This window comes from Cinclus cinclus, chromosome 14 (genome assembly GCF_963662255.1).
Source record: "Cinclus cinclus chromosome 14, bCinCin1.1, whole genome shotgun sequence".
In the NCBI taxonomy this organism is placed as follows: Eukaryota; Metazoa; Chordata; class Aves; order Passeriformes; family Cinclidae; genus Cinclus; species Cinclus cinclus.
This window is the reverse complement of record NC_085059.1, coordinates 16,669,220-16,685,024: the sequence shown is the minus strand read 5'-3', so window position 1 is coordinate 16,685,024 and position 15,805 is coordinate 16,669,220. Positions and strand designations below refer to the sequence as shown.

The window sequence follows — 15,805 nt, the reverse complement described above, 5'->3', positions numbered from 1 at the left end:
TTTTTTCTAGCTGAAGTCACGAGGCAATGTATAGTGTGCTGTTGGTCTCCACAAACGACTTTTATTCCCACTATTATTGATCAGGACACATTCAGCAATTTGTTCATGAAAACACACATCTGAGGAGGTTCTCTCCTCTGCAGGTCTCATCAGATAATATGTGACAGTCTCAGAAAGTCTGTGCAAACAGATGTCCAGGAAGTAAATCCAATACAATACAGGTAAAAATTATTTGTGACTGCTTCTTCTAATTCAAAGCTCTAAAAGCCTTATTCATCCTTAATTTATGTTTTTAAATGGGTGAGCATAGTAATTGCTGTTGCTCCCCTTGAATCCCATTAAATCTGAAATCAATAAGAGCTCTATTTCAGGGTCCAATAATAGCCTGGTTAGGTTAAGCCAGTGGATTGAACAAAAGCCATAAAGCTTCATTCACGTTTCTTTCCAGGATCCTATAAAAATAGCTCATTGCAAAGGTCTGTCTGTCTTCCTTTTTTTGTCTAAGTGTTGGGGAGTTGTTCTTTTAAGGGCAATCAAAAAATCCTGAATAATAAGGGTAATAATGAGATCATGTGAAGCATCAACAAAATGTTTATAATAAAAATGTAATACAATTAAAAAAATGGATTCTATTGCTTTTATTACAGGTTATTTTTAGCTCTTGGTCTTGGCACTGTATGCACACAGGGAGTGAGCCAAGCCTTAGGCACTGGGCTGTGGCTGAGTTAAGCCAGACAGGAACTCCTTGTGACTGCAGCCCTGCTGGGTGGAGGAGAAACAATTCTCTGACTCAAGAAATCACTGGAGCCTGGGTTTTAAACTGGAACACTCAGAAACAATGAGATGAGCTGCAAGCTCAGAGATGAGCAAGTGGGTCATTAGTGATGAGTGTGCCTGTAGTCACACCATCTTCAACAGCCTCCCGGCCAGGGTTCATTTATCTGAGGAATACAAAGGGAAAAACAGAACAGAGCAGATGAGCTCACACCCAAACTGAGAACAGACAGAGGAAGAAAAGCTGCTACAACTCATGCTGACTTCTAGATATCTCCTTCTTGTCTAGTTTTGGGGTCCTTCAACACTTTTCATGCAGCTCAACAATAGCAATGTCATCACTGAATTCCTTTGAAGCTCCTCTTGGCATTTTTGTGCAAAGTTGCAAAGGAACTCAGGGGAGCACCTGAAGTGGGAATACACAGTGGAAATTTATCATGGAGAATATTATGTGAGCTTCAAACAGATCAGCTGGGGAGAACACTTAGGAAATAAAGTATAAATCTGCCACAATTTTAAACTTGATTTTAGTGTTTGGTAAGTGTACAGTATGTTTCTTTCATAATCCTTGTGACATTTAATCAATATTAATCTGATGGTGGATGATTCCTCTCTTTCCTTAAACAGGATTAAGGAAACACAATCTGAACACACATTTCAGCCTGGACTTGAAGCCTATACACTTTACATAAATGCTATCCTTTCAGCCTGGAATGTACTTTAAGTAAAAGCAAACACAAAGAAAACTCCTCAGTATCTCTCTCTCCCAACACAGATTGTTCTTGTCAATAAAAAGACAAGTTTGCAATCTGGGCGAGTGGATTTGGAAAAAGGAGAGCAATGTTAGTTGGATTTGCCATTAAAAAGAATGGAAAACAGCATCACACCTATTGCCCTTAAAGCAGGGGAGCTATGAGAAGTATTCATTCAAGAATTGGTAATTTAAATTTCTTCCCTTGCAGAATGGGAGAAATACTTTATTTGAAAGAAAACATCCAAAAATTGCATGTCAACCTCTGGGGAAAAACCAAAAAACAAACCCTAAGCCCACCCAAGGCAACTAAATCAGGTTTCTTTTCTATACACCTTTTTAATTCTCTGTCACTGCTGATTACAGGTTAAATCACTTTGTGACCCCTGCTTCTACACGGAAACAGCAACAGCACGATTCCTAGCTGAGACAAAAAAAAAAATCTTGCGGCTTTAACCACTGATAGTGAACATATGTTTTTGTCCTCCACTACTCCCTAATTTTGCCAAACAACTTTTTTTCCCACAGTCACAGCTCTGCAAAGAGCTCAAGGGAATGTGATGGAACTGCTCTGCCACAGCTGAGAGCTAAAGACAGTGGAGGCTGTTCCCAGCCTTGCTAGTGCTGGTGCTAAACCCTGGTACCTTCATTTGTCAGCACATTTCCCTGCTCCCCTCGTTTTATTCCCTGTCCCTTTCCTGTGGGACCCAGAGCTTGGCAATTGCTCCAGGACTGCAGCAGGGAGCACTGAGTATTGCAGCTGCCTCCCAGACAAGTTCCTACATCTCCAGCAAAAGGTCAAATGCCTGTCCCAGCCTGGTGAGCCCCTTTCTCTGATCATAGAAGGAGCTCTGAAGCAGCCTAAGCAAGCTGGAGCTCATTTGCAACTGGGTGAACTGGGAAAGGGCTGTGGCTCCAGGCTGATGGTGCAGTTTGTCTCCAGAGGCACAGCAAGGTGTCCCAGTGAGGAATCCTAGAGAAGTTCCCTGTCCTTTGGGTTAAAGGCACCTTCCCCTCCACTGCTTTTGTAAGGGAATAGGATTCGAGCAGGAAAATGTCTCAATTTCATAAGACATGAGTATTGCAGCACCATGTCTCCTTCTAAAAAGCTACTTACAGACCTGTAGCAAGGACATGTTTTTTAGGCAAGTGCCCAAAATCCACACCACAAAGATTGAAGTTTGGCATTTACCCTCAGGCATAAAGCTGCAGCAGACAGTGGTGAGACCAGAAAGCTCAGTTTCCTCTCTGGGTCAGGCCTGATTTCAACACTTGGCTACCAGAATTGTTCCCTCTGCCACAAACACATCAGCAAAATGCCATTTTGAAATCATAATGGCTGCTGTAAAGGGCAACCATGCACGGCCTGACCCATAAATACTTGCTGCTGAAGAAGGGTACATGCTGTAAAAATGGGTGGTAATTCCTGGAAACTGTTAAATTTCTAGCTTACCCCACCCTCTGAAATGACTGATACCACTCAAACACCTCTGTGGATTACTTAATGAAATATAACTACTTTTGCAGTCATTAAAGTTATTCTGCTGTAACTATTGCAGCAAGCAACAGCTGAAAAGGACATGCCAAGGAGCCACTAAAGGTTTAATATGGAGGAAATGTGAGCAGAGTCCTCTAACCAGGCTGGCACTGCAGCCACAGTTCTGCAGGGCTCCTGCCAGATCAAGCTAATACATGGAACCCTGAAAATGTTTGTAGATATGAAGCTCAAGGCAGCTGGGGCAGCTTACACAGTTGTGTTAGTTCAGTAACATCCACATTAAATCCTGTTCTCCTCTTGTCCAAAATGAAGGATGTTATTGCAAAGGCTTTTTAAACCCTTCCATGAGTAACAAGCCACAGCACCTTGTGTTCTATAAATGCAGAGCAGGCTCCTGCCTCTGTCCCCAACAACAGCCCAAGCACTGCCATTTAAAAGAGCTCTCTACAGTCATAGAGTCATAGAATTATTTGGCTTGGAATGGACCTTAAAGATTATTTTGTTCCAACTCCCTTGCACAGTCAGGGACATCTTCTACTAGACCAGGTCACTCTGAGCTCCATCCAACCTGAATGGGGTATCCACAGCTTCCCTGGTCAACCCATTCCAGTGCCTCACCACCCTCACAGTATTCCATTGTTTTATGATATCCAATCTCAGTCTAATCTCTTTCAGTTTAATGCCATTCCTCCTGTTACTGCATGCTCTTGTAAATAGCCATGCACTCCTGGACTACACTGCTTTTATTGTTGGTGTTCCTCCACTAAATCCTGTAAAATCCTTAATAAACAGCTCATAAATAAAATGCTGGAAATGTGCCTTGGATTTAATTACTCCAAACCTATTAATAAATTTGCAATAACATTTCAACAGCTGATTCCTCTTTCCAGATGCATTCCCAGGCATCTGGGGAGAAACTTGAACAAAAAAATGTTCCCAAACTAACAGTCCTAAAAGTCTAACCTGTGATCAGCATTGACATGCTCCACATGGTTCATTGCCCAAAGGGTGTTGGCTACAGTGGAAAAAAAAAAAAAAGCTACAAGGTAGAAGTGGAGCTGTTGGTTAATTATTTGACAGGAGGGCAGGGAAAGGTTGGTGAGATCAAGGTATACTTTTAAATCAACCATGGTGTTGGGCTGGCTCACTCTGCTCCTGCAGTCTTTATTCTGGGAGATGAAAGGCATCCTACCCCACTCTACAGCTATTTTAGTTAGGGTTTGCCACAGGAGAAGAAAAGCTTCTGCCATGCTAATCTAAATGTCTGAGAGACACATTTTCTGGGGAGTGGGAGCAATCCCTGCATTGTTCTGCTGCAGAGAAGGGACCCTGTGGCGTTGTGATTAATCCTGTTCTTGTTGGAAAGCAAAATAGTAATTTTAACAGTGGTTAAAAAAACCTTGGTAGATTTGCAAGGGGACAACATCCAGCCCATGCAATCCCACCTCCCACACAAACCTCCCTCCATACTCAAAAACCCAGGGACTGCCAGACTCCTGTAAGCTGCAGAAGTGTGGCTTTTGTGGTATTATTTCAGCTCACTGCCATGCATGTGGATTCCCATCAACATTTAGTCCTCCAAAAAAATTGGTTAAATCCATCATAAATATTAAACACCAGAGTATACTGGCAAGTTTCCCTGAAAACACACTTCAAAAAATAATCTCAAAAAAAAGATGTCATGGCCCTTGGGAGAACTGACAGTGGCATGTCATCAGATGTTGTCTTATAAGGCTAAATTAAGCATCTGACCAGAGTTTAATTTCTGTAAAAACTCATGCTAATTTAAATTGCTTTAGATTTAATTAAAAATGCCTTTCTATAGAGATAATAATGTAACTCTGTTAATTAGTATCAAGTGGCATCTAGAGGGCATATTTAAAAACTAATCTGGAGAATAAATAGAGCTAATTAACAGTGAGAATAATGCTTTATGATTGTCTTTTATTTATAAATGCTGTAACGTTCAATAAGCTATTAAATGAAATTGTAATTAATATATATCAAAGTTATTTTTTAATACTCCTTTAACTAAAGAGGGTTTCTTATGCCCCGTTTTTCAGATGGTCTGGACACATTTCATTTCATTTCTGGAGGGAGGGAGGGAGTAAGGACAAGGCAGCAAATACAGATTCAATTAGGAGCAGCTCATTTATCTCCTGCAAGGGTTTGTGTTTAGGAGCCCACGGGAGTGTCCAGCCAGGCGTGAGCTCACGTGTCCATGGGGTTTGCCCAAAGCCCTGCTGGCCATGGCAGGGGCTGGCAGGGAAGGGTTGCAGTCACCCCACACACCCCCATGGGCAGCACTGAGAGCACAGAAGGGGCAGATTTTGCCTTCAGCAATCCAAGCCTTGCAAAGGCAGAGCTGCAGTTCTGAGGAAGGAAAACAGCTCTGAGATTTGCTATGGGATCTTTAAAAGACCATGGGGTGCTCAAATTCCATGGGGTGAAGCTTGGGGAGGGAAGAGATGCCAAGAGTGAGAATGAACTCCCATCCCATCCCATCCCATCCCATCCCATCCCATCCCATCCCATCCCATCCCATCCCATCCCATCCCATCCCATCCCATCCCATCCCATCCGCACATGAGCACTGGCAGAAGACCTTGGATGAAAAAGGGTGGAGTGGAGTCGTTGTAAGGCTCAGTTTTTATGGGACTTCTTGCAGGCAAACACAAGCTCCCTCAGAGTCATCTGGACCCAGGCAGTGCTGAGCTCCCAGCCTGAGCAAGGCAGAGGGAATTCTTTGTGCTTGCAAAAGGCTGTGTTCACCAGAGCTCACCATGGCCAGAGGGCCCAGAGGGCTGCCCTTCCCCTCAGACAGAAGTTCCTGTCATCCTCCAGCCTCTCCTATGATGACAGGTTTGACTGGGTTCACTATATCAAATAAAATCATTGAAGTACTCTCAATTACGTCATACATTAAAAGCAGAGGTGGCCAGCTCTGTATTTCTATGTCCTTTAATGCTCATAAATCAGAAATAACTCCCCAAAATACAAATCAAATAAAAAGCACTTTCATATGGTAATATGCACTGTCCGTGCTGCAGTTTTTTTGAAGCACCATCAAATGCATCATATGTCCTACTTGCATTTGTTTTTAATCTATAATTCTGTGTATTCTCCCCTTTTTTAATCCCTTGCTAACGTTGGAAAATCCTCTAGATACACAGAGCAGGGTTCATTTCAAAACAGGAGAGCACCTCTTTTCTTGGGACAAGGATTCTGCATTGGTTTGTAGCACAAACTTTCAGAAAATAACTTCGAAGTCCATACAAAGAAAAGAGTTATTGTCTCTGGCAGTATTCAAAGCTGGCCACAAGAACTGCTGTTCTGACCTCTGTGGGGTGACTTTCATGCCAGGTTGTTGACACACACTTGCCTCTACAACAAGTATGTGTTCAGCAATAGCAAGTTGAAATTATTTACACAGCCTAGATGGGTGTCAGCAGACACATTCCAGCAGCACTTGAGAGCCCAAACACCAGAAGAATGATCAAAGGAATTTGTCTGTGTGCTGCAGCTCAGACTGGCCTTCAGAGCAGACAAAAACACTGCAAGAAACACGAACATATGGTATAACACTTCCCAGCATGGCAAACAGCCACGACAAACACTTTTGGAGATAAAATTAGATTGGAGAAGCAAAGCTGGAGAAAAACAAAGCCAAGTATGAACTCAGAAAGCATTTCAGCTCAAGGTCATCAGAATACTCGCTATGAAACATCACCAGTAGTATCATTCTACTTTTTCTTTTCTAATCTGCGAAAGTCAAACCAACCTCAAGAAACACTCAGTTACAGGTGAAAATGGAAGTGCACTACAGTGATCAGCAGATTTTAGATGCTGTTTATTCTGGAGACTAAAACAAGGCAGAAACTGAAAATAGGTATCAGAATTAATTCCTGGTTTCTTGAAAGTACAGAGGAACTTAAAAGCAATTTTTGGTAAGTATGTAATCTGAAAAGGGGTACTTGCACCTTGTAAAGAGAAGGTTCTGAAATTTTTTTTTAAAACCAATGATGTAAATCTCTTATTTTAAGGTCTCCAATAAAACACTTAAAAACTGTTGCTTCCTGACTTCATCTACCCTGCATGGATTAGCTCTGAAGGGTGCAGTGTAAAGGGAGCTTTGTTGGAGAAAACTGATTGTTGCAAATGCCCCCAGCTCTGAAACACCACAAGAATTTTGAATGGGCCTCTTCAAAGTCTTAAGCTAACAAAGATACTCTTAACTTTGTGAAGTTCAACATTTACCCTGTGAAGCCCACCTAACTTTTGACAGCTGGTGACTGAACTAGCAGAGAGCTACACCCTAACAGGAACCATCTAGAACAGCAGGACATCAGGCACCAAAAAACGTTAAGGGTTGGATACCAAGTCCCATTTATATGATACATAATATAATATTAAATATATAGAAATTCTAACAATAATAAAAATACTATCTATATATAATTCCAAGCTCCTTATTGATCTGTTTTTACAAGAGAAGTAAGGTATAGTTTGGAATGTAAAGATGCATCCAAAACAAGTCACTATAAAACAGGTATGGGTGCCTCCACAGAGACCAGCAGCACTGTTGTGGGACTGTGAACAACACTGAGCTACCCACTCTGGTCCTGTGTGAAAACATTCCTGACCAAATCCCAGACTAACCAAAGAGTGAGGCTTGAACCGAGGAGCACAAATATTCAGGTTCCAGACAGTAGATTTTATATAAGTTTCAGAATTTACAACTGCCACAACTGTTTTGTTTCTCCAATTAATGAAAAAAAAAATCCAAAGAAATACGAAAGAATCCCTACATCGCAAACTCAGAGTGTATCCCCAGTTTTTATTAGGAAATACCAATGTAAAGCCTGGCAGCAGCACAGCTGGGGAGGCAGATCCTCCTGGTGTTTGTTTCAGGATATAGGAGGAGCTGGTGACAGTGCTTGCACCAAAAACCTGCACCCTGAGGTTTCCCTTTGCACAGTGGCTGCAGACATGGGCACATCCTTGGGGCAACCCCTCACTGTCCTCCATCCCAGATCCAAGAGATAAAAGTTGTTCAAGGTTCCAAAACTGGTTTTAAAGCTGCTTCACTCAGCCAGACAAACCACTTCCAGGGGAGGTTTTTTCTGGAGGGGAAATAACAAATTGTGCAAGTTAAGAAAGCCCTCACATAGAAACTCCTGGCTTTTATCTGCTTGGACAAGATTCAAAGCCATAAGGACAGCACAAGGTTTTATCTCCAAAAGAAGCCTTCAGCAGGTAGGAAGGAAAGTCAGGCAAAACTATACTCAAATTTGAAGAGGAGCATATTAAAACCGTGTCTTAATGAACAATCTCTTACCTAGAACTCTCAATCTCTCTGCTCCAACCACCACTTCATTGTCATCTGCAGAAAACAGCAATTTTCCAGAGAGGGTTTTCACCTCAAATTTTTGGCTGTGTGCTTCCACTGCTTGGGGACCTAGGGAGAAGAAGCTTGGCTTTAGGGAAAAGCATAATAAAATCACATAGTAGCTTCATACATTCAATAAACCCATTTTCTGAGTAATAACAGCTCAACAAATTGCATCAGAGACACCAAACAGGGAGGTTTTTTAGATCCTATTTGAAAAGGGCAGTTTTCTACCCAAGTAACAACTGCTCAACTATTTCTACTTACGTTTTTGTTAATACTTACGTGTGCCATAAAACCACCCTTGAACTTGGGATAAGTGGGATATTTTTACAAAAGGCAGACCCAGATGTGAAACAGCAGTGAATATATCCAGCCATGCTTTGAGAGTATTGGTGCAGGTGTAAGAGGCATCAAGAGCTCCTGGGCCCATTTTGCTTGGACTGATGCTGCTGTGTAAAAGAGTCCTGCTTTTCTACCTTTTAAATATATCTGGATTAAAATTCTATCACTGTCATGCACAGCCCAATTAAAAAAAAAATACAAACACCAGCACAGGAGCAAAGGTTTTGGTTTAGACTCCTTCAATCATGGGCAGGCCAAGAAAAATGGCATCCTCTCACACTGCTGAAAGTTTTTAGGCAAATAAAAGTTTCCTTCAAAGATGTTGTTTCAATTCTGCTGCTTTTCCTGCAGGCTGCTGTGCCCTGCAGTCTTGGAGAGCCTCTGGCAATGCGTTTTGTGGTGGGGTCTGGTAAACATCAGCCTCTCTAATAGAGATTCAGTGCAGGTTTGTGGCTCAAAGGCTGCCAAGAGTTACAAAGAGGCTGCCCTGGGTTACTGACTTAGACTTTGGACAAATCACCACTGAACAGCCCTGCCAACTCCATCTAAGCCACAGCCCTCCTGGAATATTACCCCACAACAGGCAGGTGTTTAGACTTTGCATTAATTCTGGCCATCTTGAAGACCAGTCTCATTTCTCAAAAGACAAGAGAAATAACACTTCAAAGCCAGTATTTTCTTAAGAACTCCATCCCTACCTGGCATTTCCCTGCACAGGTCACCTGTGCTGGAACCTGGACACACAGAATCATGCACGTGGTTTGCACTTCAGACAAGTGGGGCCATGCTGAGATCCCTGGAAATGCTTAAAAACTTGTGCAGCCACACTGAGAAAATCCAGTACTTTAAATCTGATTTGTGTCTTGCTTATTAACCACCTCCCCACCCATCCTTGCTGCACGCACTACGTGGCACCACATCTTTGCTTCACTGTGAAACCAAAGCTGGTGCTGAATGCATAAAAAGCTCAATAACCAGGGCATCACACTGGGAAGTATCACTGAGCCCCAAACTCTCGTGACACAGAGGTGCTTAAGTGAACCAAACCCTCTTGAAAATACACAGAGAACCAACAAACTGAAGACCTTCAATTCTGAATGTGAGAGTCAGGGAGCCTGGGGTTGAATTTATTTCCTTCCTCCAGGCAAGTTTCACACATGCTGCCTAAATAATTGCTCACTGAAGCTGCATATTTAATTATTTAATACTGTGACTAAAGGCCAAGATGTTATATAAGCAAAACAAGCAACCCAGTCTCAACTTAGAAACATGTTTGTGGATTACTGCCTTTGCCACACACCAATACTTCTCACAGTCCATGTATAAATCTCAGTAAATATATCTCTGTCCCATATCAAATATACATTGTATACCATATCTACAGTACCATATACCTTATATAATGCATTAAGCTCTTTCAACCCAAATTACTCACACATTCATTCAAAGGCTGCTGTGCTCTGGGGATTTATGAAACACCCATTTCCCCATCCAACACACTCTTGTTTGGGTGCAAAGGGAGTTCTTTATCAGCAGAAGGACTTGCAAACTGTTGCCACAGTTGGGCTCCAGAGTTCCCAAGACTTCAGGCAAGTTATAAATGTCTTAGGAAAAACCTTGCTTGTTACAACAGAAATGTCAGCCTGGTGTATGCTCTTCTTGACCCTGATGTCATACAAGAAACATTTCTAACTCTGGACTGGCTTTCAAATGAAAATGATGGTCTGCTTCATTATCAGACAGCCCCAGCCAGTTGCCCCTCTCCAGCACAGTTTTCATGTCTCTGGCTTTGTTTCTAGGAACTGGAGTGAAGTTTTCATTTCTACTCCACAGGACACCCAGGCCACACCCTGTCCACTGTCTGGAGCCAGCACAGCATCCCCAAACACCCACTTTCATCCCTCCTTAATCCCTCCAAACAGCCTTTCCCCCTCCTTACCTGTTACAAGGCGAGTGAGGACTTTTGTCTTCTCGTTGAGGATGTTCACGGTCACGTTTCTGGCGGACTGGAAGTACAGTGGGTTGCCCTGGAACAAGAGCACGAGACCAAAGGTGTGAGATGGGGATGGCTGCCCGGCTGAGACATCTGGAGCTGACCCCAAGGCTGGGGGCATGGCTGGCAGGCACCTGCCCTGCAGTAACTCCTCCTGCCCAGGATAAGCCCAGAGTGGACACCACAGCTCTGTCTGGCCCAGGCAGCGCCTTGCTTTAGGGATGATTGTCTCTATTGCTGGCATAAGCCAACCAACTTGTTATTTTAAAATGTGCAGGTGATATGGGACCTGAGCTAAGCTTCCCAAAGGTGTTTTGGGAGGGTGGTCGATTGCAACACTGCATTTCAGAGGCAAATCAGCAAAATTACAGCATCTGATGACTCCAGTGGGTGACAGTGTGTGCCCACCATGTGAGTGAGCCATGCCCAAGGGCTGGGGAGGAGAAAATGGATTAACATGTGGAGAGTGCCTTAGACCTCAAAGCACTTGAGAACCATCTGGCACTTGTCACCACCACTCTGTGGGTTGGGCTGCCAGCTTGTGACCAGACCCATCCCAGCGGGTCTGCAGAACACAAGACACGAGCTCCTCCCCACTTCCCACTTGACCACAGAGAGTTCTACCAATTTCTCATTTTTATGCTTTAAACACACCTCTGAGAGAAGAGCCAGAGCAGCTGGTAGCACACAGGAGCCACACAGCGACCTGGCAACATCCACCTCAGGTATTTCTCCTGCAGAGTGAAGCCAAAGAAAACCCACAGCTCCGACCATCTGGCTCCTGCCGTGCAAACACAGCCCAGGCTCCGGGGGACTGGTGTTTTCCACAGGCAGCCCCAGCCTGCACAGCTGGTTTCTCAGGGACTATTAGCCACCCCCAGCACCAGCACGGGGTGACCCCAAATCAAATCAGCCAAAAATCTAATGTGCGAGGTGGAAATTCACCGCCAGCATCTCTTTGCAATGCTTAAAGCACGCAGCTGATCAAATTCATCAGTTGACTGAGACACAGGATAGGCAGAGGAGATAAAATAGCAAGAAAATCAGCAAGTTGAAAATTTTTATGTCCAATGTCTTTTTCCAGCATTTCAATTTTTTTCCATTAGGAATGAATAATTGGGATGGGGACAGAGAATTGTGTGGGTCAGGCAAGTTCTCCTTGCCTCCCAAATTTGTAATGAACACAGTATTTTCACAGATGCCATTTTTTCTGGATCACGGTAGATGGACTGAGTTATCTGCATATAAAATACAACAGGAACACAGAAATGATTCCTGAGAGTCCTGTGGTGGACTGGGACTTCAGGGAACACTCTAGTGATGGACAAACAATTCCCAGCACTGTTTTCAGAAAATAAACCTCAAAAACTAAAAACCAGCCTCACTTGTGACCAAATATTCACAGTAATTACATTTGTTACCCTTACTGTTTTTGCAGCATGATCCCATGGGATCAGCCCTTCAGCAATAAAGAGGGAAATGGGGTTTATCTAATCAATTATAACTAGAACATTTTGGCTATATCCACACTATTTTCAGCTAAATAAAAACAACAATAATAATGAAAAAAATCCACTTAATAATTTCCAGAACATGGACAAGTTTTAGAGGCTGTTGGTGCCTCTGTCCCCTCCGACACTAAATGAGGACAAGTCATCCTTCTATACTTCTGACAGCTGTGATATTGTGATAATGTGTCTGACAGCTTAAGTGATATTGTATATGAAACTGAATTATGATTAATAATTTAAATTAAGAATCAGTGGTAATGACACTTGTAATGATTATCCTCTTCTCTAATTTTTATTTGTGATCTTCTAGAACTTCTAGAAATTAATGTTGATTATTACTATTTCATGGTTAAGAGCTCAGAAACAGAAGATGGCTTCACTTGGATCTCCCCTGCTCAGGTACCTGATTTGAACACACCCAGGAACAGCAGTTTACTGCTGCATATCCATTTCCCACTTACAGATAAAGGGTATTTTTAAACATAGACAGCTACAAGATTGTAGTAATGTACAGTCATGGGTGAGACTGTAACTACTATAAACATGCCATAGGAAGCACAGAAGTTTTTTTTTTGTTTTTTTTTTTTACTTGTACTGTTTCAATTTTGCTTATGGAGTTTTCAAGCAGCTGAAGTGTTTTGAAAAAGCCAGGAACTTTAGTCCACATTCTGGAAGGAAAAGATTTTTCATGACTTTGAAGAATCTGTTGCTGCTCTTTTAATACAGGGTTGCACTACAGGGGTACAAGATAAGCCAATATAAGAATTCACAGAAAGAGTTGCTCTGAAGAAGACCTACACGACAAGGTAAAAGCTGGTATCAACCTACAAAGGACTTAAAATACATAATCAGACCTGGAAATGTTTACCCCAGCATAGTCATCCCATTCACTCATTCAGAACTCAGATTCACACAGCCTTCAAAAAACTAAATTTCCCTAATGGAGGAGTTATGTTTTTATTGGTCTGCAGGGAAAGAACATTGGAAGCACTTAATGTAATGCCTCCTCTCATTTCCATAATTCTTTTTCCATTAAGGAATGAAAAAGAACTGAAGAAATTACTCCCTTTTGCTGAAAATTCAGCAGATTTTCTATCCATCATCTTCTGTTTACAAAGGAAATAACACTGACATCTTTTAAACACTGAACATTAAAAAAAATGTTTCCTCTGTTGCAAGCTTGGTGATGATGCCAGCTTCTTTCAATCACACAGAACAAAATAATGAAAGCTTTAAAAGCCAGTTAGGATTTACAACTGAAAAGACAAAGCCTTCCCCTTCTCTTACACTTTCATGTTACCATTACATGAAATGAAGTATTCTGATGCATATGAGCAGGTGGAAATCTAGATCAATATGACATCAGTACCACAATAAAATAGTTATGTAGCAAAGCAATATTTTCATAAACTGTGACAGCACTTGATGAAGCTGGAGTTAGAATATCAGCATGCAATAAACAAGCACATCTTTTAAAGGCTCTTTGGGCTGGTCATGTCCTTTCAGCTCACCATGAACCTACTATTCATCTCTGCAGGAAATCCTGGAGAGTAAATACATCATTCTGCCTCTTACTCCAGCTCCTCATTAGCAGAGCCAGCGCCTTAAAAATAATTCAAATGTTTGCAGACACAGAATAGCATTTGCCACAGCTACTCAATACATTTAAACATTGGACACATGCTGCAGAAGGATATGAAAAGTGCAAAAATATGACAAAACTGCATAGCTTGCTTCCTCACCAAGCAGAGGTATCCAGTAAATATAGAACACTTCACAAAAGGTATCAACTTACTGTTTGCTAGGTTAAACACATGGCAAAACAAGCCAGAACAGCTCACTAGCTGTCTTTCTTTGGCTCACTTTGGAAGAGATGCTAAAAACTCCCAGATCAGAGACTGAAATAGAAAAAGCCCTTTGACTGACAACCTTAATTTGCAGCTGAGGCAATCCCAACCAGTGCTGTCTTCAGGGAAATGCAGTACTTTAACAGATGTCCTTAGACTGTTTTAGAGAATTATTAAAAATATTTGGAAATCCTTTTGAATTTTTACAGGCAATTTAAAAATAATGCTTCACAGGCAGTGTGTTTGTAGTTCAGATGGTCAAAAGAAATAGCTTTGACTTGATCCTATGGATTCATAGACTTCACACAGTAAGTGCTCAGTGAAGCTTGTGGAAATAATGGAAACAGCGGATTTCCTACAGGTTTGACAAAGTAATGGTAAAAATAAAATCTTAAAGCATAATATGTGCTGACAAGGAGCAGTCTGTGGAGAAGTTGCTCACAGCACCATTTTCCTGCTCAACTCCACCTCTCACTGACATTTGCAGGAAGAAAACCCTGCTCTATGCTCAGCTGGTCTGTCAGAGGGCAAAAGCTTGTTTTCTGTAAATCAAGCAGGCAGCAAAAGCTCTCCAGCTTCTGTCCTACAGCCATGAGCAGCACTCACCTGCCTGCACCCCTGGCTCTGCTCTAAGGAGCTGCTGAGAGAGAGGAAGTTTTGTGTGGTCAAAAAATATATTCCTTTCTTCAAATCCAACCAGTCCTACTACTGCACCAGCAGCTAAATGTGCTAACAGCAATAACAGCAGTGACACTTTCCTGCACTGCATTTTCCACTCAGAGATGCACTTCAGCTTTTTCAGCTTTGCAGCAGCAAGAATCCATCGCCCAGTAACTGAGAGACAAAGCAATCATTTTAGGGCACCCGAGATGTTCTTCGTTAAGAATGGCAAAGCTCAGAAGAAAAGCCACAAAGGCATCACACCTCTTTAGATTTTCTTTGTGTGGCCAGGCCCAGAGCACTGTTGAGGACACCACACTGCATGCAGCTCATTAGGGCAGGTGTCAGGCACGTCCCCTGACCTGCCAGAAGAGCTGATCTTGTGACCCTTGTGACCCTCTGTCACTTTTGGTCAGTTGACAGACATGTTTAAATTAGTCTTCCTGACCCAGTTCTGCATGTTCCCATACCACTTGCTCCTCTTTCAAAGGGAAGCACCAGGAATACCTCACTGTGCGATGCTCAACACGGAGATTCTGAACCACAGAGGTCTCCACAACATGCTGTGAGCACGGTCAATAAAACCAGGACCTGTCCCCAGCCGTGCAGTTCCTTCCCCCACTCCTGCCTTGGGAACAGAAACTCCTTTGGAGAGTGTCTGATGCTGGGAAAGTTCAGAGTTGCCCCCCTAAAATCGAGAGTTAGGAGGAAATTGAGTAAAACCCCTTCAGAACTGATGAGAGATGCTGCAGGGATCAGGCAACTGGCACCAGCATGAGTCTCAGCAAAGCTCACAGAGCATTGTACAGACACCATGCACCTCCTGAAGAGCAGACTGGAAGCACTGGACAGCACCTACCTTTAGCTGTGAAGAAAAAAAACAACTGAGGGGTATCTAATGAGCGCCAACCCTAAGATCCTGCTTGGAGCAGCAGCCTGGCCTTCACCTACACCAGCAGAAAATCTAAACTTCAAGCTAAACTTGCAAACCAACCATTACTGTTTCTATTTCAAAAGCTCTTCCTCCTTTTTCTGGT

At 42.5% G+C, this 15,805-nt stretch overlaps 1 protein-coding gene across 1 annotated transcript in view; it reads right to left on the bottom strand.

The window, feature by feature from the left end:
- The window catches only part of SGCD (sarcoglycan delta), a 192,042-nt gene that overhangs the window by 36,713 nt on the left and 139,524 nt on the right, over positions 1–15,805 (bottom strand). The window contains exons 4-5 of the mRNA XM_062502170.1: positions 10,697–10,784; positions 8,362–8,481 (exon numbers count right to left, since the gene is read on the bottom strand). Coding sequence (XP_062358154.1) covers positions 8,362–8,481; positions 10,697–10,784 — 208 coding nt within the window. The remainder of the gene's footprint in view (positions 1–8,361; positions 8,482–10,696; positions 10,785–15,805) is intronic.